General features: G+C 35.5%; 1 protein-coding gene across 3 annotated transcripts in view; it reads right to left on the reverse strand.

The window, feature by feature from the left end:
* The window catches only part of PKHD1L1 (PKHD1 like 1), a 159140-nt gene that overhangs the window by 133694 nt on the left and 3905 nt on the right, over window positions 1-21541 (reverse strand). For all 3 annotated transcript variants that reach the window (XM_086695604.1, XM_025922529.2, XM_086695602.1), the window contains exons 3-10: window positions 13705-13849; window positions 12416-12524; window positions 11322-11379; window positions 9652-9745; window positions 6698-6751; window positions 6004-6077; window positions 4692-4734; window positions 524-594 (exon numbers count right to left, since the gene is read on the reverse strand). In XM_086695604.1, the coding sequence (XP_086551730.1) occupies window positions 524-594; window positions 4692-4734; window positions 6004-6077; window positions 6698-6751; window positions 9652-9745; window positions 11322-11379; window positions 12416-12524; window positions 13705-13849 (648 nt within the window). The remainder of the gene's footprint in view (window positions 1-523; window positions 595-4691; window positions 4735-6003; window positions 6078-6697; window positions 6752-9651; window positions 9746-11321; window positions 11380-12415; window positions 12525-13704; window positions 13850-21541) is intronic.

Consider the following 21541-nt stretch of genomic DNA (forward strand, 5'->3'; position numbering starts at 1 on the left):
ACAGCCCAAGCAGAGACATGCAAATTTCTCTTCTGTCTTTCCCTTGTTTTTTCAACCTTCTATTTAAAATATAGTTTTCAGGGGTGCCTGGGTGGCTTAGTCCATTAAGCATCCAATTTCAGCTCAGGTCATGATCTCATGGTTCGTGAGTTCAAGCCCCATGTTGGCTCTGTGCTGAGCCTGAAGCCTGCTTCAGATTCTGTGTCTCCTTCTCTCTCTGACCCTCCTCCTCCACTCACATTCTGTCTCTCTCCCTACCTCAAAAATAAATAAATATTAAAATATAGTTTTCAGGGACTTAGCTTAATGTCAGGGCTTCCTATTAGGCTCCCCATCTTGTGTGCTTTTCCTTTCTTAGCAATACATAAATTAATATAGTACCCTTAAATCATTATTATCTTCGATTTGATGAAAGTACACATATCCCCCTTCTGTGTCTCTCATTCTTTCTCTCTCTCTGTCACACACACACATACACACACACACACACACACGCACACACACACACACACAGGTCACATACCTGCATATGTTTGAAACATTGAAATTTTATTTAGAGAAGAAACAAAATACGCCATTTTTTGTGGGAAACTCCTGTGTAAAAAAAAAAGTAAAAATCCTTACTTTAAAATAAACTTTACTTTAGGAAAATGTTATTTTTTTAGTGATATAAATCATGTCATAATTTGCAAAAGAGCTGGACAGAACATTTTGGGAAGATAAAAATGTTCTATATCTTGATGTACTTATTGGTTACATAAATATAAAAGTATACAAATCAAATAGTCATCTGTCAGAATTTACTAAACTGCACACTTAAATTATGTACATTTTATTATATGCAAATTATACCTCAGTAAAGAATTCATATTAATGTAAAAAAATAGGATCACCCTTCATGCAGGCTCTTGTGTTGACAGCCCTCGTCTCTCCTCTCTTATAACCCATTTGACATCAGAGTAAGTAACATTACTGAACACTTATCAGATATCATGCTAAGGTTTTTAAGCTTTTAATCTAAGATTTTTTAAGCTTTAAACTTATTATGCCATTTTATCCTTACATTAACCCCATGAGGTAGGTACAAGTCAGAGAAGCTACTTCTGTTACTCAAAATCACATGGGGAGTAAGTGGTAGAAATAGAATTTGAAGCCAGGCAAGTTGAGTCCTGACCCCTGGCTCCTATCCTGTATCCTACACAGTTCTCTTCTCCTGCCACTCACTAATCTGCATGAAAGCACAATGAATGAAAGCAGGTTAACAGTAACGCACCAGAGTTAAGTCACCCTTCACAAACATAGAACCTATCCACATTTTTTGACAGACATAAGATTTGCATTTTCATAGCCTGGAGAGCGTGGACGGTAAGGAATCTGATCCTAGAAATTAAATGCTGTTCCCTTAATTACCTCAATGTAATTCATAATTAGAGAAGTTAAGAAATTCAAGTATTAAGACTTAATGCCCATTCATTATATTTCTAACACACCAAACTAGAATCTAAAAGGATAAGGCAAATCTTGTGGTTGAGACCAACAGTAAACTACAAATCTGACCCAAGCACTATGATCCACATTTGCAAGACTAAAGGGTCTCTGCAAATACTGAATGCTAAATTAGCTATTTAAGAAGTTCATACTGGATTCATGTTTGTATGCTATAAGCCTTTCAATTGATTTCTCAAAGATCTGAAGTGATGCCAGCTCCAAAAATATTGTCTGTGGCCAGATCCTGTGTCTGAAAAATTAACCCTGCTTCTTAAGTTGGTGGGAAAATTGCCTTCTGAAATAAAATTTGAATGTAATTTATTTGGTATGACACTGACGTGATTTTCACTAATTCATTGATAATGACTAGGCATTTCTCAATTAAGGCAGCCTCATCTGAACCTTATCAGTTTGGAACAGCTGTTGTTTGAACTTGGGGTAATAGAGGAGAGAAGGTGAACTATTAAAAGAAATAGAGAATGGAAGCCACGATGGTCTTTAATTGGTTCATTTGATATTCAGGAAGACTCCTGAAATTTGTAAAATATGGATTTTTTAATTTATAAAATGATTTAACATTTTTTAATGCCATTTAATCATAAAACTAGGCTTTTAAAAAGTATATGCCATATTTTTACCAGTTATCTTAAAGTCCTAAGATTGTTTTATATAGAAACACAGTTTCCTCAATTCTGAGACATTAATACAAAAGAAAAGCTACTGGCTTAAAAAAAAAAAAAAAGGAATTATACACCAAGATCACAGAATCAACTATTTTAAGCAATATTTTTGCCTATATTATGTGCAAATTTGCTGGCTTTTTAAAATTGAAAGTTTCAGGGCATGTTAATGCAACATGCTGATTTATATATACTTATCAATCACATTCAAGCTTGATCACTCAAACCTATTTTTAGATAATTATTTCTCTGAGAAATCTATGATGGATTTGGTAATTAATACCTTTCACACAGACTCAGAACTAAGAATTCATCTTTTTCACCTGAAGAAGAATGACAGTGGCATTAAAAAAAAGCAAATATGTTTCAAGAAATCATTTAAAACTCAGTAATTACTGCTCCTAACATGATTTTCTAATTTTTTCAATAAAATCCTATTGCCTATATACATATGTAGGTAGTGTCCCTGCTGAAAAAAAAAAAAAACTGGTAAATCATGGGACACTATGTCATTTGCCCCATGGAAATCACAACAGTGAGTCATAGTACCATTTACATGCCATCCACTATGGTCTGCCCTTGAATCATAATATTCTTCATGGTTTTGGTCCAGTCTGTATTGGTCTATAATAAAGTATGCAATCCAATCATCAATTTGTTATAAACCTATTCCTTCTGGATGTCTGGCCGATCCTCAAATACAATGATAATGGATTTGGTCTCACCAACTCAATTACAGTTCTATGCATGAAAGGATCAAACATCATCCTTATTTTGCAGTCTGTGAGGAATAACATCTACTTTGATTGTAATATTGCCATTCTTCTCAATCTTTTTCATCTTTTCTCAATCTTTTCTAATCATTCATCTCTCTTCAGAAACAAAAAAGAAATCAAAAGACTTATCCTATTATTGATCTACTACAGCTATGTTAGTATTGAATGGCTTGATAGTATGATTTATTTGGATTTCTGTTAACTGGCTCATTTTCTCATTGGAAGACACTATGATACATTGGGCAGAATAATTCATTTAGGTTTGGCACATCTTGGTCCTGCCCATAAAAGGCCATTAGCATGCCCCAGTTAGTGTGACAGCCAACAAATGCCCCCACACATTTGCAAATGCACAGAGAGGTGAGGTAATCCTGCCATGGTCAAAGAATTCTGGATCAGGATGTTACGTAGTGATCCAATGTGGTTCTATGGCTGTAACCCTCCACCACTCTTTGCAGAGCACTGGAACAGAATGCTCAGAGCCTGGAGTTAGGCTGTGTGGGTTCACATTCCAGCACTCCTTCCAACTAGTTGAATATCCGTGGGCAAATTACTCAACACTCCTGAGTCTCATTGTTCCCAGTGTGCAACACAGGGGAGATGATAACACTCAATTTCATGGGTTCTTTGGGAGAATTCAACTAGACAATATATGTAAAGTGCTTAGTACCATGCCTGCGACTAAATGTTCTTTATTATCTGTAATATGAGGTTTGCAGCATGTGTTGAGATTTGCATATTCTGATATTTCTATAAACATATGGTAGTCTTTCTTAGTGAAATTAGGATGTAGGATATCTACATATAACTCCCTTTCTCCAATTTGTGCCTCAGACACAGCCTTTCAGCTGTTGGGAAATCTAGCATTACCTAAAACAAGTAAATCTTTGACTGTGATACTGAAAAGGGTTCTTTTAGGTCTTACGGCTTTTCTGACTTAATTGTAATTCTTTTGATAACCGAATAGTTCAGTTTTGGTGTGAACTAATGTTAAGAGTAAATAAAATCTTGATTGATTCCAAGATGATTTCTAGCTTTATTAAAAATCATGATTATGGGGTGCCTGGGTGGCGCAGTCGGTTAAGCGTCCGACTTCAGCCAGGTCACGATCTCGCGGTCCGGGAGTTCGAGCCCCGTGTCGGGCTCTGGGCTGATGGCTCAGAGCCTGGAGCCTGTTTCCGATTCTGTGTCTCCCTCTCTCTCTGCCCTTCCCCCGTTCATGCTATGTCTCTCTCTGTCCCAAAAATAAATAAACGTTGAAAAAAAAAATCATGATTGTAAGTGATTAACATTGGTGCTAAGATGGACAATTGAGAGCTGTAACTGCCATCTTTCACCACTCTGTATGTCTTGATGCTTTAAATGAATACCTTTATGTGGTAATATTAACTGTGGGATTTTATTTACTCTTACATTAGTTCATATCAAAACTGAACTATTCAGTTATCAAAAGAATTACAATGAAGTCAGAAAAGCCGTAAGACATAAAAAGAACCCTTTTCAATATCACAATCAAAGATTTATTTTGTTGTTTTAGGTAATGCCAGATTTCCCAACAGTTGAAAGGCTGTGTCTGAGATACAAACTGGAGAAAGGGAGTTACGGACCCCTTAAATATTAATTTGGGAGAAGAAAGTGATTAGCCGTTCTTTAATCTCTGGATCTATAGCACAAAGTAAATATGTACTTTTATTTTATTTACCCAGTTGACTCAATTATGAAAATTATTATTTACAAAATGACCTACCTTCCATAATCACTATCCAAGATGAAGCTGACATTGTGATGACCTGGAATTAATTAAAATACACAATCAATTAAATTCCCAATCACAGGAGAACAATAACTATACATTATAAAGCTGATTTAAAACCAAAGTAGACATTTAAAATTAAAACTGTAATTACACAACCATTTATTAATCCTCAAAGACATTATCTGAAAGAAGTATTTTAAAATATACACACTAAGATGTCTCAAAATTGTAACTAGAGGGGTGCCTGAGAGGCTCAGTCGGTTAAGTGTCTGTCCTCAGTTCAGGTCATGATCTCATGGTTCGTGAGTTTGAGCCCCACATCAGGCTCTCTGCTGTCAGCACAGAGCCTGCGTCAGATCTTCTGTCCCCCTCTCTCTCTGCCTGTGCCCCACTCACACATTCTCTCTTAAAAATAAATAAACTTAAATTTTTTAAAAATATAACTAGAAAAACCTGACAAAATATAATAATGAATGAAGGATGATAAAAGAACATATGCATAACCATATACCCCTCAAATTTCCTTGATTCATTCAACAGCTATTTATTTGGGGGAGACACTCTGCTAGGGAGATGAGAGACGCAGGGTGAGCTCTCGGTTCTCCAAACTGAGCATATTGTGCAGTAGAGGAAACAGCCAAGCGCAATGACACAAACGGAGAGCTAAAAATTGTGATAAAGCTATCAAAGAGAGGGAGAGTGAACTTTGAGAGTGGAAGGCAGGGCATCAGTGAAGGCTGTTTTGAAGACATGACATTTTATCGGAAATTCTCAAGATGGGAGGAGGCTTGTTAAGGCTCTGAGACAGAATGAAGTGAAGCTCATTCTAGAACTAAAGATTATAATGGATGCTAGCTGAACCTACTGTGGCAATCATTTCACAATATGTGAGTATCAAGCCATCAAGCTGTATGCCTTAAACTTACATAGTGATCTATGTCGATATAAAACTGGAAAAAAAGAACTGAAAGATTTATGTGCCTGGAGTACATAGACCAAGGGGGAAAAAAACAACATAAAAATTAAGGCTAAAGGGAAAACAGCTAAATTAGTAATGGAATTTTCTGGATGACAGAAGAATAAAAAAAAAAAAAGAAATCTGAAGAAGTTTACCCTCAATGTAAACCTTAGGAAAAAGGTAATTTATACATGCTTACATGAAACTGAAAAGAAGCCAAGGTAAAGAGGAAATGTTGAAAAGAAAGGGATGAAGGGGCAGGGGAGGTCTAAGAGAATGTGAAACAAGGGAACAGAGTCAGTCAGGCATTTCTGAGAATTATGAAGAATGATGGTCAACATTTACCAATATACGTTCCAGTCGTCTTACAAATCATAGAACCCATGTCTCCATTTGGATGATCTAGTTTTAGACCATACCTAATAAAATATATATGTTAATTACAAAGTTTAGATTGACAATAGAGTTCTTAAATACTGTATTTCCCTTAAGTATCTATATAATAAAGATCCATTTATTGTCAAATAAATAATAAAATAAAATAAAGTAAAATAAAATAAAGTAACTGTGTTTCCTTGAAAACATCTTATGGACTTTAGAATATCTATCAGGACAAAAACTGTTGCTACAACAAAAATTTCTGTAAAATGAAAATATTTCCCAGCCTTGGTTGAAGATACTTGAATAAAGCTTCAGTTTATAATTATTTTGTAGTTAACTTGGCTATCCCCATTGATATTCCTTTTAAATATTTTTAAATACTACCAAATGAAACAGTCAGTTGACAAAGATATTTCTCAAAATATCCTAAAACATAATAATCTAAATAATAGTTCATATCATACTGTACTGGAGACAATAGAGGGATATCAGGTTACATCTAACTATATAAATGACTGCTGATTTACCATACAAAATATTATAATTTTAACTGTATTTTAGAGTATTCAACTATACAGTATTGCTAGATATTACTATTTACACTGGTATGTTTATACCTACTATTCATATTCTAAATAAAATTATTTGAATTACTTACAAATTATCAGATTGTGGTATGAGAAGCTCACAGGGCATTCCTCCAATATAAACTCTGTATAAATATTTTATTGGAAAAGATCAAGTTATGTTTAGTAAGTCATTTCAAAATGCTCTCCTCTGACGAAGCTCGCTGACACCTTATATTTTTCTCACAATCACTTATTATTATCCATCACTCATTCATTCAACAAACACCTACTGTACATCTATTATGTTGCAGTCTCTGCTGTAGATACTAGCACACATCAGGGAATAAAACAAAAATCTTGCCCTTGTAGGACTGACATTCTAACTGAGAAAGACCTGATAACAAACATGATAATCATAATACATTTGGTGTGTTAGAAAGTTATAATACCACAGGAACAGAAAATGTGGAAACAGATAATGGGAACTCTTCCATCGGAAGTTCAATTAAGTCAAATACAAAACAGAATTTTGTGTTTTGTAATACAAAGTATGTTCCTTTGATTCCTACAGGTAGGAATTACACAAGGTCCACAGCAGAAACCCCACAGAGAAATCAGGATGAAAAGAAGAACTAACATCCTCAATGCCACTGGAATAGAAATAAAAAGCTGAGAAGAGGCAGGGTTAGGCTTGAGGGAAACATCTGCCTGTGCATTTCCCTAGATGACCAGGTCAACCTACTGCTTTAAGGGTGACAGACCCTGATGCTATTGGAAGCCTGCAGGTATGACTGGTACTGTATTCTTTGCTGCACTCAGAACAAACCACCCAGCTTCCGTGCCAACAAATCCCAGATTCAAAGTAAGTGCAGATACAAACATGAACTCTTAAAGTTAGGACTTGAGTTTGCAGAGAACTTTACACTTTTTAATATACTCTTACACACTAATCTTTTATCATTACATTAGGTTTGTAATGCAAGTACACTGAATTACTGTACCCAGTATGAGATTTATGGATTCATATTCTCCTTCTAACTTCCCACTTTATTGCATCTAAATAATAAATTTAGCAGCGAACACCTACAGGCATTTACTATGTTTAATCCTTACAACCATCTTATGGGTTAGTAACTATTACTCTTCCATTTTATAGATGAAAAAACTGAGGCAGGAAGGTTAAGTAGCTTGCTTAAGCCTACAGCCATAAGGAATAGATTCGGGATTCAAACCCAGGCAGTTGGACTCCAGCAGGTGCTCTTAACCATGCCCAGTGATTCCCACAGTGATCTGGATTTGCCTATCAGTGGGATTACTACCCTATTTGGCCTTAAATATATAAAATTTTTTCCATCTTATCTTTTATACCAAAATCTCCTTAGTGGGTACCAAGTCCGTTAGTTATTTGTGTGTCCTCTATAATTTGTACCTCGTCTGAGTTTGGAGATTAGGCTGAATTGACAAGACCTGTGAGAAGCAGAAGCAGCTTAAACACCTTGGTGTCTTGACTTCGTGCTCAGAACATGGCCACTGCTCCCTGCTAAGGGAATCAAGCCCAGTAAACAGCTTTGGGGGTACTTGGTGTCACAATTAAGATGGTAGAAATGAGATAAATGCAGTTCTAAGACCTTCTTCACCTCTCACATCAATAGGTGTGTGAAAAGTTTTTCTACATTTATATAGTATCTCAGGGTCTCCAGGATATAAGGGCTAGGTAGCCTGATCTCTAGGTCGCTGCTGACTGCAGTCCTGTGATTTCATGAAATAATTTCTATCCATTCCCCTGTACTAAACACAAGAAATTTCAGCTACAATTGCGAAAAAAGGAATCTTCTTGAAGGTTAAGCTTTCTATTTCCTGGCATTATGATAGGAAAGGATGACTTAGAAAATATCATCTAAGAATTAGAATATATGCCATTCACGGCATTCAACTATATGGAAGCAAACAAAATCTTTATGCTAAACTATCTATACAAAATGTTAAGTATTTTTTTCTCTATTTAGTACTTATTTTATTATATGTAAGGAAACAATATAAACATTTCCAGAGTATTACACATGCATACAAATGTGATTTGAGTTCTACCTCACAGATTGCCACCTAAATTACCTTTGTTTCATTTAGTAAAACCTTTCAAATTACTTGCTTTACACAGTTATATACTCATATGTGTGTATACATATATATCACCTTTTCAGTATTTAAAAAAACCTCTAATTGCTGTATGAATTGCTATCTAATTTATTTATCCATTTTATACATGTATTCGATAAGCATGGAGCCTCTTCAAAGCCATAGTACTGATTCTGTACTTCCTTCTATAGCAAATGAAGAGGGCTTTATGTCTTCCAAGGCAGGAATGAAATAGGTATAGCACACCTATGCTACAGAAAGATAATGCTAGTGACAATGCTAGTTTCTGGTCCAAAATGTGGACAATTATTTCTTGATATTAGGTAAGTAGCCAATATTACCATCTGGTCTATAGCCGGTAAACAGAGGAACCAGTGTTCAAATCCTACACTATCACTATAAGTTATTAACTATTTTCAGTTTCAGCACTCTCCCATGCACCATGGGGTAGAAGAAAAAGGGCCAAACTGCATGTTAGGAGGCTTCGGTTCCCCCCATCTTCCCCCATCCCACTGATCTTGACTAAGCTATAAACCTCCAAGCTACACAGCTACATATATATACAAATTGAGGCAGTTAGATTAGGTAACAAGTTATCCAGTAATAAAGTTCTATGACTAACTCAATTACTATTGAACTTGCCTCCATGTTCCTTCCATTAATAATATCCATCAAAGAAAAAAAAAGAATTACATCAAACCAAAAAAGAATGGCATATTGGCCCTTTGCTTCCATGTTGATGGATGAATCATCTAATAATCTACTTTTCTTCCTATAATATGGCTGAAAATACACTGCTTAATCCCATCACATTGTAGTGATTTTTAATATCATTGCACCCATTAATTTTGGAATATCACATCATGAGATACCATGATAAGCATATGTTTCCACATCAAAAATTTACCTCAAAATCCTAACATTTTTCCCATTTGAGCTTAATGCAGTATTACTTCCATAAACATCAGTGAAGATTCTGCCTTGGATAGTTATTAGTGTGCCTAAAACAAACAAACAAAAAAATCTGTGTAAGATTATCTACCCATACACCCATACACTTAATACCCAACATCAGAGGTATTCCCAATAAAACAGGCATCCAAATACTTATATCCCATGTTCATCACTATTGTTTACCATTGTTCTGAAAGTTCTAGCAAATACAATAAAACATGAGTATTTATGGTATTAAAGCACTATCTGTAAGTATTTATAGATAGTATTTATTAAAGTATTTATTAAAGAAGTTTTTCATGAAAAACAGAATGAATTATTCAATAAATACGGCCTGGGTCATGAATGACATATTTGAAAAAATAAATAAGATCTCTACCAAAAAAAATAAATAAATCCTAAGAGAAATAAAAATTAAATATAAAACTAAAACCATAAAAACTCTTGAAAAATAAGTATAAATTTATAAAATATCTATATAATTTGGGGTGGTACAGCCTTCTACAGCATAAAATGAATGAAGAAATGACAATGGTTAAGAGCTATAGATTTAATTTAGAAAATAAAAAATGTCTTAATGACAAGAAAAACCATTAATGAAATTTAAAAGTAAATGGTAAATTAAAAAAAATACTTTCCACATAAAGATATATATATCTTTAAAATATAAAGAATTTTTGTAACTTAATACGGAAAAATTGACTAGCATTAAACCAATGTGATGAACAAGTAATTTATAAAAGAAGAAATACAAATGGTCAATAAATATACATAAATGAGTAATTTTTTTTTAATTTTTGTTTTACATTTATTTATTTTTTGAGAGACATAGAGAGACAGAGCACAGTTGGGGAGGGGCAGAGAGAGGAGACACAGAATCCGAAGCAGGCTCCAGGCTCCGAGCTGTCAGCACAGAGCCTGACGTAGGGCTTGAACTCACAAATTGTGAGATCATGACCTGAGCCGAAGTTGGACGTCCAACTGACTGAGCCATCCAGGCGCCCCATAAATGAGTAAATTTAACTGCATAAATCAAGAACTGGAAAATTTAGAAATAAGCTACTATATTTTTCATATAAATACTTGAAAAAAATTAGTACTTAAAATTGTAAAGAGTATAGAAAAGGGTATTTTCACATATTCCTGTTGGGATTATACACTGGTATAATTATAACTATAATGAAGTGGAAGCCAGCTAAATGTCCGATAGGGGTATAGTTAAATACTTTATAGCAGATTCATATGCACCCACTGAAAATCATTTTTGAGACAATATTGAGAGCTACTGTACAATCAGAAATGTGTTATTTAGGGCACCTGGAAAGCTTAGTCGGTTTGGCGTTCAACTTGGTTTTAGCTCAAGTCGTGATCTCACGGTTTGTGAGTCTGAGCCACGCGCTGGGCTCTGCACTGACAGTGAGAAGTCTGCTTAGGATTCTCCCTTTTCCTTTCTCTCGGCCCCTCCCGCACTCACACATGTGCACTCTCTCTCTCTCTCAAAATAAATAAATACTTTAATAAAAAAGAAATATTACTTATAAATTATCAGATATAATAATTTTATATACTAAAAATTAAAGACCACAAACCAAAAAAAAATATTTCAGCTGTCTTATAACAGACCTGGAGTTCCAGATAAAGGTGTGATGCTCTTTATTGTTGGGGTTCTGAAACTTTTTGCCTGTAAAATAATACTGTCAATAAGCTAATAATCTCTGCTCCCTACATTATTTACATTTAAACAATATCCATAATATGACTGACAAAATATATCTTTTTACATATAAGAAAATAAAGTTTAGAATATTATTCTGATTATTCAAGATCTTTTCCTTAGCCACTAAAAATCTTCTTTCATTTCAAAATGTTTTTAGCTTGGAATTTTCACATTCAATCATCCTTCGTTATCAGTGTTAGTCAAGCCCTAGTAATAAGGTTCTCTGGTAACAACTTTTAGGAATTTGGTGAAATAAAATTACAGAAAACCTCCTTTTATTTAAGCCAATGGAGAAAAAATAACAAAGCATATTTCATAAACAGAAGCAAAACCTGGCAAAAGTCCATCAAAGTAAGCTTTAGTAACTAAGCTAATGATAACTTTCTAGAGCAATGCAGGTATAATTCTTAAGAATTGTGACAAACATGATTGGAATTGGGAGAGAGCAGAAGTCCAGGGAGCCCACAAGGGTGATGGAAACTCTAATACTTTTGATAGACACACATAATTTTTAAAAATATATGGATTATCCTTAGAAGAAATGTATTATTGTAAATAACTCTATATAGGGTAATTACATTTTGCATGACTTCTATGGTACGTGCAGTTATATTTCATCTCTTTACATTAGAAACTATAAAGAAAGGAAAAATAGGCTATTTAAAATGAAGGTGAATCCAATGACAATAAGAAAAGGAAAATCAAACTAAGAGTAGAAATGGAGAAAAAGAAAAAAGAGTATGAGTGAGGAAACAATTTAAAGTTTAAAAGTTTAATTCAATAGTAAAATTAAAGAGGGAAACAAATAAATGATAAAAGAGATTCCACTACCATAGAAGATAAATAAAACTGAGTGAAGTTATCCTTAGCTACCTGCTAGTATATTTTTTAAATGTGGAAAAGATAACAATCTGTAAAATTAAAAAATAAAAGCCCAGTTCTGCAAGAAAGCAAGCACGAGATCGATTATCCGTTAAACTAAAGAGGAGATCCCATGTACATTGAAGGTGCATGCCCAGCTGTCAAGGCGACCTCTGCAGGTATTACTTTCTGTAACAGGAACCCCATCCACACTGACTCTCACGGTGTAGGAACCTTCTGGCATTGCTCTGCAAAGCAAATGAAGAACATATAAGGAATGCAATGACCCTTTTATTTCATGTATGCCATCAATAAAAAATACTGCCCCAGACTACAAGTCATTTTTGAAAACAAAGTGTCAAAAATTCTAATTGACATACAGCTAAATTCCATTCTATATTATTAGAATTCCATTCTTTTTTTTTAAATTTTTTTTTTTAACATTTATTTATTTTTGGGACAGAGAGAGACAGAGCATGAACGGGGGAGGGGCAGAGAGAGAGGGAGACACAGAATCGGAAACAGGCTCCAGGCTCTGAGCCATCAGCCCAGAGCCCGACGCGGGGCTCGAACTCACGGACCGCGAGATCGTGACCTGGCTGAAGTCGGACGCTTAACCGACTGCGCCACCCAGGCGCCCCTAGAATTCCATTCTATATTATGGAGAGAGGTCCATCCTGAACTCTGTACTGCAGATTCTAGCATCATGGACCTCAGGCAAATGCTTATTCTAAGTGCACTGGTGCTTACTGAGGAGGAAAACAAATGTATTAACAAATGTAAGAATAATAACTTGAAACTCTGTCATTGTCACCTTGGTACAGTTATGCTATGATTTACTTTTTAAAAAGTTTGATCAAATTTCTAAGAAAGTTTTTGCTGCTGAAAAATAGCCAACAAGCTCAATGTAGATGAAATCCTCTAGAATACATGCTACCTGTCTTATTAGTAAAAGTTGCCATTTATAATGATTAATTTTTTCCTCTAAGTTGCTAATAACAAACATCATTTTGGGCTGATAGTAAAGAACTTGAAATGTCACTCTACAAAATGATCATTTTTAATCTTAATGATTATGTCAAGACTTTGAACAAAATTAATCAAATCAGACAGGAAAGCATAATTTTGATATTTTGAGGAGCATCATTATGATTTAATAGTAGCCATTTATCTTCTAAAAGGGATCAACAATGATAAGATAATAGCTATAATAACCTGGGAGAAGATTTAGAATATATTTTATTGTGCCAATATGTGGAAAGAGCATTACAACTCAATACAATAAAGTTATAAAATAGTCTAAACTACATGAAATAAAGACAGCTGATCATCAGAAAATATTATTAATATCCAGATTATATAAAAAACTATATAAAACTAATATGTATATGAGAAAGATATTCTTATTAAAGGTAGTATAAAACATACCTAGTATAGCATGTAATTTGAGTTGAATGACTTGAATCCTTTTCTACATCACAAGAAAATGATTGGAAAGAGGAAACTAATTGCACACTGTTTCCCAACTCAGCATTATCAACTCCATAGTTAAACTGGTTTGCTTGAGCAAAACCTGGAAAGGTAAAAACACTGAATTATTATTAATGGAATTCTGTTTTCAAAGATCTAACAATTGTCACTCAGTACTGAATCATCAATAAATAATAAGGAATAGTACTAAAGTAAGCAGTTAACCTATTTTGTATTTCTCCCAATGATTATAATCCTCCTTGGAAGCATAAAAAATTGCTTTCAATTCATTTCTCCACAAAAGTAATGCTTGAGAACGTATTATTTGTTAGGCATGGAATTAAATAGCTTAGATTCCAGTGGTAGGGTGTGCAAGGCTGGAGAAAACAGACGTGCACCAATTGCTATATCTGCTGGGGATAACTGCTATGAAACCAAGCAGGCCTGATGGGGTAGGAAGAGTAGATGAGGTGAACACTATTTTATAAGGGATGGAATCTTAACTTTGAGTTCCTAAAAAGCAAAATCTGAGGTGAGAACTTGCAAGCAAATGGTTTATTCAAGTGATGACCCCTTTGGGACAAAAGAATAAAACCTGAAGAAAGAAAACCTGAGCCAAAAGCACAGCTGGGGTTCAATCTTGCTGGAAACTTCCAAGGAAACTACAGACTACCTTTCAGAATCAAAGAATCAATGGCAAGAAACATCACTTCATCAAATCCTGTCCGCATTAGTTGAGAGTTCTCCCTAGGGGAAAAGGGTTTTTCCTGCACTTTCGGGCTGCACATATGTCCACATGCCATATGGATTCCAATGTCCCAAGTCATTGCATCAGTGAAGCCCTGGGACAATAGACAAAGACATGCTATGGGCACAGAAGGCAAGAGCTTCAAGCATAGACTTTGTCAAAGTATATGAGGGACTATTTGCCATGGCTGTGGCTAGCATTAGAGGTGAGAACAAGAGGATGTGAAGCTGAGTGTAAAAGACACCTCTTACCGTCAACTCTTCACAACATATAGACATGCTTATGCCCCACACTTTAAGTACAATCCATTTTCAAGCCAAGAGCTCTGCTAAAGATTTAATACCAGAAGGTTAGTGGGGCAAGATACAGGCCACACTAACACAATGGTTCCTGAGGCTATAATGAATACTCACCATACTCATTTTATTTTTTTTACCACACATAGATTTCCTTACCCTTAACCAGTACTTCAACTAATGGAGTGACACTATCCTTCATACTGAGGGTCTGAGCCCTTAATTGCCTTGCCCTTGTTAGGCTATGGTTACCACAATCGCCTATTCAGTTATCACTGGACACAGAAGCCAAGAGATACTCCATTAATACCCTGAATTCCAGACATCTTCCTCCCTATCTCCATTAGGGAAAGCAACCCTACCTCTCCATGATCATCAGTACTGATTATCTCTAGTAGTCTGCTAATTATGTTTGATGAATTCAAACAGATCAAGTAGTAGTGGTAGTTTCAGTTCAGTGGAAGCCATACAGGGATCTCTGGCAAAAGCATTCTCTAGGGGTACCTGGATGGCTCAGTCAGTTAAGTGTCCAACTTTGGCTTAACTTATGATCTCACAGTTCGTAAATTTGAGCGCCTCATTGGGCTCTCTGTTTTCAGCATGGAGCTCACTTCAAATCTTCTGTTTCCCTCTCTCCCTGTCCCTACCCCACCAGCTCATGTGCACACACTCTCTCTCTCTTAAGAAAAGAAAAAAAGAAAGAAAGAAAGAAAGAAAGAAAGAAAGAAAGAAAGAAAGAAAGAAAGAGCATTCTATAATCCAGCAGAATCTAAAACTGTAGGGACAGAAAGCACAGATTCAGTTTCCAGATCACTGAAAGCAATACTGACAGAGAGTAACCATTTTTTTCCAGCTCCAAGTGTTCTGTCTCTTGGGAAACAGCAGCATGTATCTGCCATGGCTCCATGCATATGGCATATGATGGAGGCTAGCATCTCATCCCACAGAACGTTGTTTCCTAGCTGGGATCTTTTATAGACCCCTTTTATAGCTGACTTATCTGTTATAGACCATTCCATCATTCTACTAGGCCACATCTTTCAGGGTAACACAGGTTTTGTGGTCATGTGCCAATAATTACAACTTTTTCACTATAAAATGTTTTCTTTGTTATGAGGCACTATTCTGTGGAATTTCATGGCAATAACTCAGACTCTGGAAGCTCTAAGATGGAACTGGCAGAGGCACTGTGGATAGAGAAGGCAAAATCTATATCCGAAGGGTCTGTTCCTGCAATAATGATCTTTGTTCTTTCCATGAGAGAAGGGGAGTAATGCGATCAACTTGTGACTAAATAGGTGGTGGACTTCTTGAGGGATGGACCCTATTGAGGGCTTAGTATTGGTCTCTGCTACTGGCAGGTCAGGTATTCAGCAACTGCAGTGAGCAGCTTAGCCTCGGGAAAAGGGAGTCCGTGGTATTGGCCCATGGCCTTCACCTCATGGCCCCTCTGTTCATGGGCCCATTGCACAAGCACTGAGGTGGACAAAGAGAGAAGTTCCTGAATGAGTCACTCCATCAACGTGGTTGCTCTGTTTCCTCTGTGGGGGATCCTCTCTTGCAGGAATTAACTTGAGACATACAGATCTGCATACTTTGTGCTCATACCATGAGCCCCTTCACGTGCCTGTTTCCAAGACCTTCTTGTTTCTGATTTCAAACCCTGTTTCTGGGATATAGGAGGTATGTGACATAAATGGTCAAGAAAGCTTTTTGGAAGGAGTAAGCCAGGAGACTATCTATGGCGCGTGCATTTTAGATAGAGGGAACATGATGTTCAGGGTTCTATACTGGGAACATGTTTCTGGACTCAAGAATTAGCAAGCACGGTTGGAGAAGTATGTGTGAGAAGAGTGGTAGGACATGGGACCAGAAGTTGAGGCATTTAGATTATTTTTGAGTGAGAAAGCACTAGAGGCTTCATAGCAGAGGAGGGGCATGATGTGACTTACATTTTCTAAGATTCACTAGCTTCTAAGATTCACTAGCTTCTATTCTCAGAATATAGATGAGGGGCAGCAGTGAAGATGCTATTTCAGTGATCAATGGATAAATAATTGGCATGGGGTCAAGAGAATATTGGAGGACAATCAGTGAAGAGAAACTTATACCTTTCGGGGGTGTTCTACTGTACACAGAAGCAGAGACGTGGGTGGTAGCCAGAAGGGGGTTGCAGGGCAAGAGGAAACTTGATGATTTTGCTCTTGCTTTTTTTTAGGTTGGTGAAATAACAGTATGCTTGCATGCTAATGGGTGTGATTCAATAGAACCAGAGAAATGGATGATGTGAAACAGAGTAGAAAATTATTTTTTAATTGATGAAAATTATTTTAATCTTACTATAAATATATGAAAATTCCAGAATAGATCTGGAAGTAGTTAAATATCCATTAAGTAATTTTATGCCACAGGTAAGTATTTTATATAGTTGGAATAACATTCAATTTTGAAAATAACCCAAGAAATAATATCTTTGGTTAAGATTAATTGGATAATGTTCTATTGATTAAATCCTATAATTAAATATTCTTCTAATAAAAATGTTTAAAAGATACTTAGTATTCTAACATGCAGAGTGAATATATGAATTTGTTAATGTTACAATATTTTCTGGAATAAAGTTGAGTTAGTAAATGAGCAGTAGTTGACCACTTCAAAATCTAAAATTCCTAAATTCTTAGTTTTAAAAAGTATGTGCATTTTTAAATGTTATTTTTTTCTAAATATCACAAGTGCTTAACATTAAAACAGCACTATTGCCAAATTGATGACTAATATTTTTTAATTATGAATTTTTTTCCTTTGCATACATGTCATTAATGTAAATTTATGTTATCTGAATTTCAGAACCTAATCCCTACATAGCATATTGTCCCACAGTACCATAATAAACTTAAAATCTGCAAGCCATGAAAAATATTAAACCCAAAGATGTAGATTTAACTCTAAATCCTGTGTATATATTACTAATGTTAGAAAAAATAAATATTAAGTACTTGCTTTAAATTGTCAGTAGTTTTGCAGCTTGTTTCAGAAAACAATCACTACTACCACAAGTGCTCACAATTAACAACCTTTAATAGTTGAAGTGGCTGAATTGGGGTTCACAGATATCTGTGGCGTGACTTCTTTTTAAAGTATTGAACATTTTTGGTGTTCTAAAAAGTCCATGAGAAAACATGAATATTGCCTTGTCTAAGGTAGGACTGGAAGTAGGACTACACTGTGCTAGAGGTTCATCAAATGCCAAAGCCCCAAAGCCCCAGCTCTGGTAAAGCTACATGTTAGACGATAGTGCTTTTATTTTTATTTTATTTATTTATTTTTTAAGTTTATTTATTTGGAGAGAGAGAGAGAGAGAGAGAGAGAGAACAAGCAGGATAAGGGCAGACAGAGAAAAGAGAATTCCAAGCATGCTTCACAATGTCAGCACAGAGCCCGATGCGTGGCTCAAACCCACGAACAGTGAAATCATGACCCGAGCTGAGATCAAGAGTTGGGGTTTAACCTACTGAGCCACCCAGCTGCCCCAGGAGATAGTGCTTTTAAAGGAACCCTGACATCCTGGGTAAAATCCCAGCTCCACATGTCCTTGTTGCATGACTTTGGGTATTAGAATTTTAGACATAAACTGTCTCATTCTTAAGTCTCCTCATCAGAAAAATGAACATAATAACATACTTATTAGATTGTAGGAAGACTAACCAAGGATTGTATATATTGCTTAGCTTGGTGCTTGGCTCACATGTTAAGAGCTCAGATGATATTTGCTCTTATTATTGGTCACAAAAATCCTGAAGTTTAAGTTCAGTATTAATATTCCTTTTTATAAATAACACAAAACTAATAAGTGGGTGGTTAGGATTTGAATCTAATTATAGATGTCAACCTGGCACACATGATATTGGGAGAAAAATAACATTAAAAAATATTCCTTACAAAGCTATTACCCATTACCATACATAACTTCCTCCAGACTCTATGTTCTTAGCTCTTCTCCTGTCCTTTAAACATAGAAAACATAAGCAGAACTCAACAAAGGGGAGGGATTTCAATAAATACCGCTTTCTTCCTCTAAGCATAAACTGTAAACAAACAGAACTTATCCAACATAGGCTAAAGTTCAAATATAAGTATCAATTTAACAAGTAAAAGATATCTGCATTGAATCTGAAGCTTTGATTCTAGGATGGCAGTTACTGCTAAAATGGAATTTTGAAAAGATCCATGAAAACAGAGGAAAGCTAGCTACTTGAAAACGTGTTCTTTCCTTTTGCCAGCCAATGCTTATCTTTGGAGTTCCTGTTGAGTTTGAAATACACAGAAGGGCTGCTGGAAACTAACTAAAGCATGGAAAGTTTTACTAGTGGTGTGGTTCAGGATGTGATGCATGTATTTATTTTCCTATTAGGCACATGTCACATAATTGATATGGTAACACAGATCTGTTCATAAGCATTCTTAAGGCAAATACAATTGTAAAAAATAAAACCAACAAAAGAAGATATTGTTTGTTTGGTTTTTTTGCTTAGGAGTTGTTTTAATGTCATCTATATACTTAATGTCACATATATATTTAATGTCATATACGTCATACACAAATTTTATACAGTATTTATGTCACATATATAGACATATCTCCCAGGAGTAAAATCTATGGGAAAGCATAGGCCAAATCTGTAAGATTTGAAAATATCCTCATAAATTCTACTTAAAAAAACAACTATAGAAATATTTCTAATGTTTTAGCTAACTCCAAAGAGTTAAAAAGAATCCCCTCTAGAAAGAATTTCAATATAAAAGTATAATTCTAAAAAATAATTGAGTATGAAGAAGATACCTCTGGAAGTACTCCAAAGCACAAAGATTACAGGAAAGGTTGGGTGTACCCTGGAAACAGAAAACGCTGAAGCTTCAGATGGAAATTCCTGGCACGTTGATGTATTTTTTTCTTTTGCAGAAAAACTGGAGATAAGACTTGCCAGGCACACAAACCTGGTTCTCCTGATAGCAGCCTGTGCTGCTATCATGGAAAATGTCAGTGTTGTTAAGGCCAGTAGTCGTTTTGCACAATGCAGGTTGTTTGGGTTTCTCTAGTTAAAAACAAAGCAGAGTTGAAAGCATATAAACCTACTCCAAAGTTGTAACATTCAAAACAATGAGAAGAAAAGGTGCAGTGTGATGAAGGATGATTCCTAAAGAATGGAACCAAACCTAGAACATAAATGCAAAAATAAAATAAAAATAATAAAAATAAAATAGCTCTAATTTACGGAACAGATAGTATCTATGGGTACCTTAGATACATCATCCTTTTCAATATTTACAACAGCCCCAACAGGTAGGAATTAATATCCCATGTTACTGATGAGGAAGCTGAGGCTTAGAGGAGTAACCGGCCCCAGTCACACAGTGGGAAGGGGCAGAGATGGAACAAAAGCCAGTCAGACTGGACCAAAAAGTCCCTGTGTTTTCATAACATTATAAAAACTATATAATTCAATACTTCGGTTAGACAAAAATATATGTAATAGGGAAATCTCTAGAAAAAAAAGCCAAAAGTAAAATACTACTCCTTCCATCTTACTCACTTAAGAGAAATATTAAAAAAAGACATTTGAGAAATACAAGGTATGAATATAAAGTAACAAGGCCAAGAAAGTTAGAAACACTCCAGAACTAATCAAAACGATAACACTCCTCATTAAAGTAGGCCTCCTAGACAGAGACACAATTATTTCCATGATCATGCCATTGCTCAAGACACTTTTACTTAGGGGGTTTTAAGCACCAGACTTCAGCTCAGGTCATGATCTCGTGGTTCGTGGGTTCAAGCCCCACGCTGGGTTCTGTGCTGACAGCTCAGAGCCTGGAGCCTGCTTCGGATTCTGTCTCCCTGTCTCTCTGCCCCTCCCCCACTAGCACTCTGTCTCACTCTCTCTCTCTTTCACAAATAAATAAACATTTCAAAAATATTGAAAACACTTTTACTTAGGCCATATAATTGTAAAATTATATCTTTGGCTCCTGAAGCCTAGCCTCTAGAACAAAGTAATGCAGCAGCAAATTTCTGCCTGCAATGGTGAATATGATATATGGAAATAGCCGTAAGTCACGTGGATACACCAAAATATTAACGGTAGACCTTTCTAGATGGTCGAATTTCAGGAACTCACTTTCTAAGTTGAACATTTCTATAACATTTAATTTTCTCATCATGACTTGTACAAAAAAAAAGTATTTATATAGTCATATGGGACCAACATTTAGGTAATCATCTAGCAGTGACAATTCCATTTAGAAAGTGTTCTTGTGTGATTAATAAATTAGGTCTGCATGCAATTCTAAACATGAAATATGGGTTAGAGAGCACTGATGGAGTATGTGTATGTAGTTCTTCAAAAAAGTTTGTTCAAGTAGCACATTCACTTAGCTTTGGAAGTCTGGTGTGTTTTGTAAATTCATTACATTGCTCTATACACATTCTGTATATATCATGGGCCCTGAAAACCTATATAAAACAGTATTTAGACTCAGCCTCTGAGAAAGACATATGCTAACACATTTTTAGTCACCTGCAGTACGTGGGTAAAGTAAGAAGAGGGAAGACAAATCAAGGTGGGGATGCAGGTATCTGCAACTCAAATAGGATTTCACTATCCCATGATCCTCTATCTCTAGCAAGAGCATCCAGCAATTGAGACAGATGGGAAAACTAGAAATTCATCATGACACGAGTGACACACAATAC

The sequence above is a fragment of the Puma concolor genome, chromosome F2 (assembly GCF_028749965.1).
Source record: "Puma concolor isolate L17-30 chromosome F2, mPumCon1.1.hap2, whole genome shotgun sequence".
In the NCBI taxonomy this organism is placed as follows: Eukaryota; Metazoa; Chordata; class Mammalia; order Carnivora; family Felidae; genus Puma; species Puma concolor.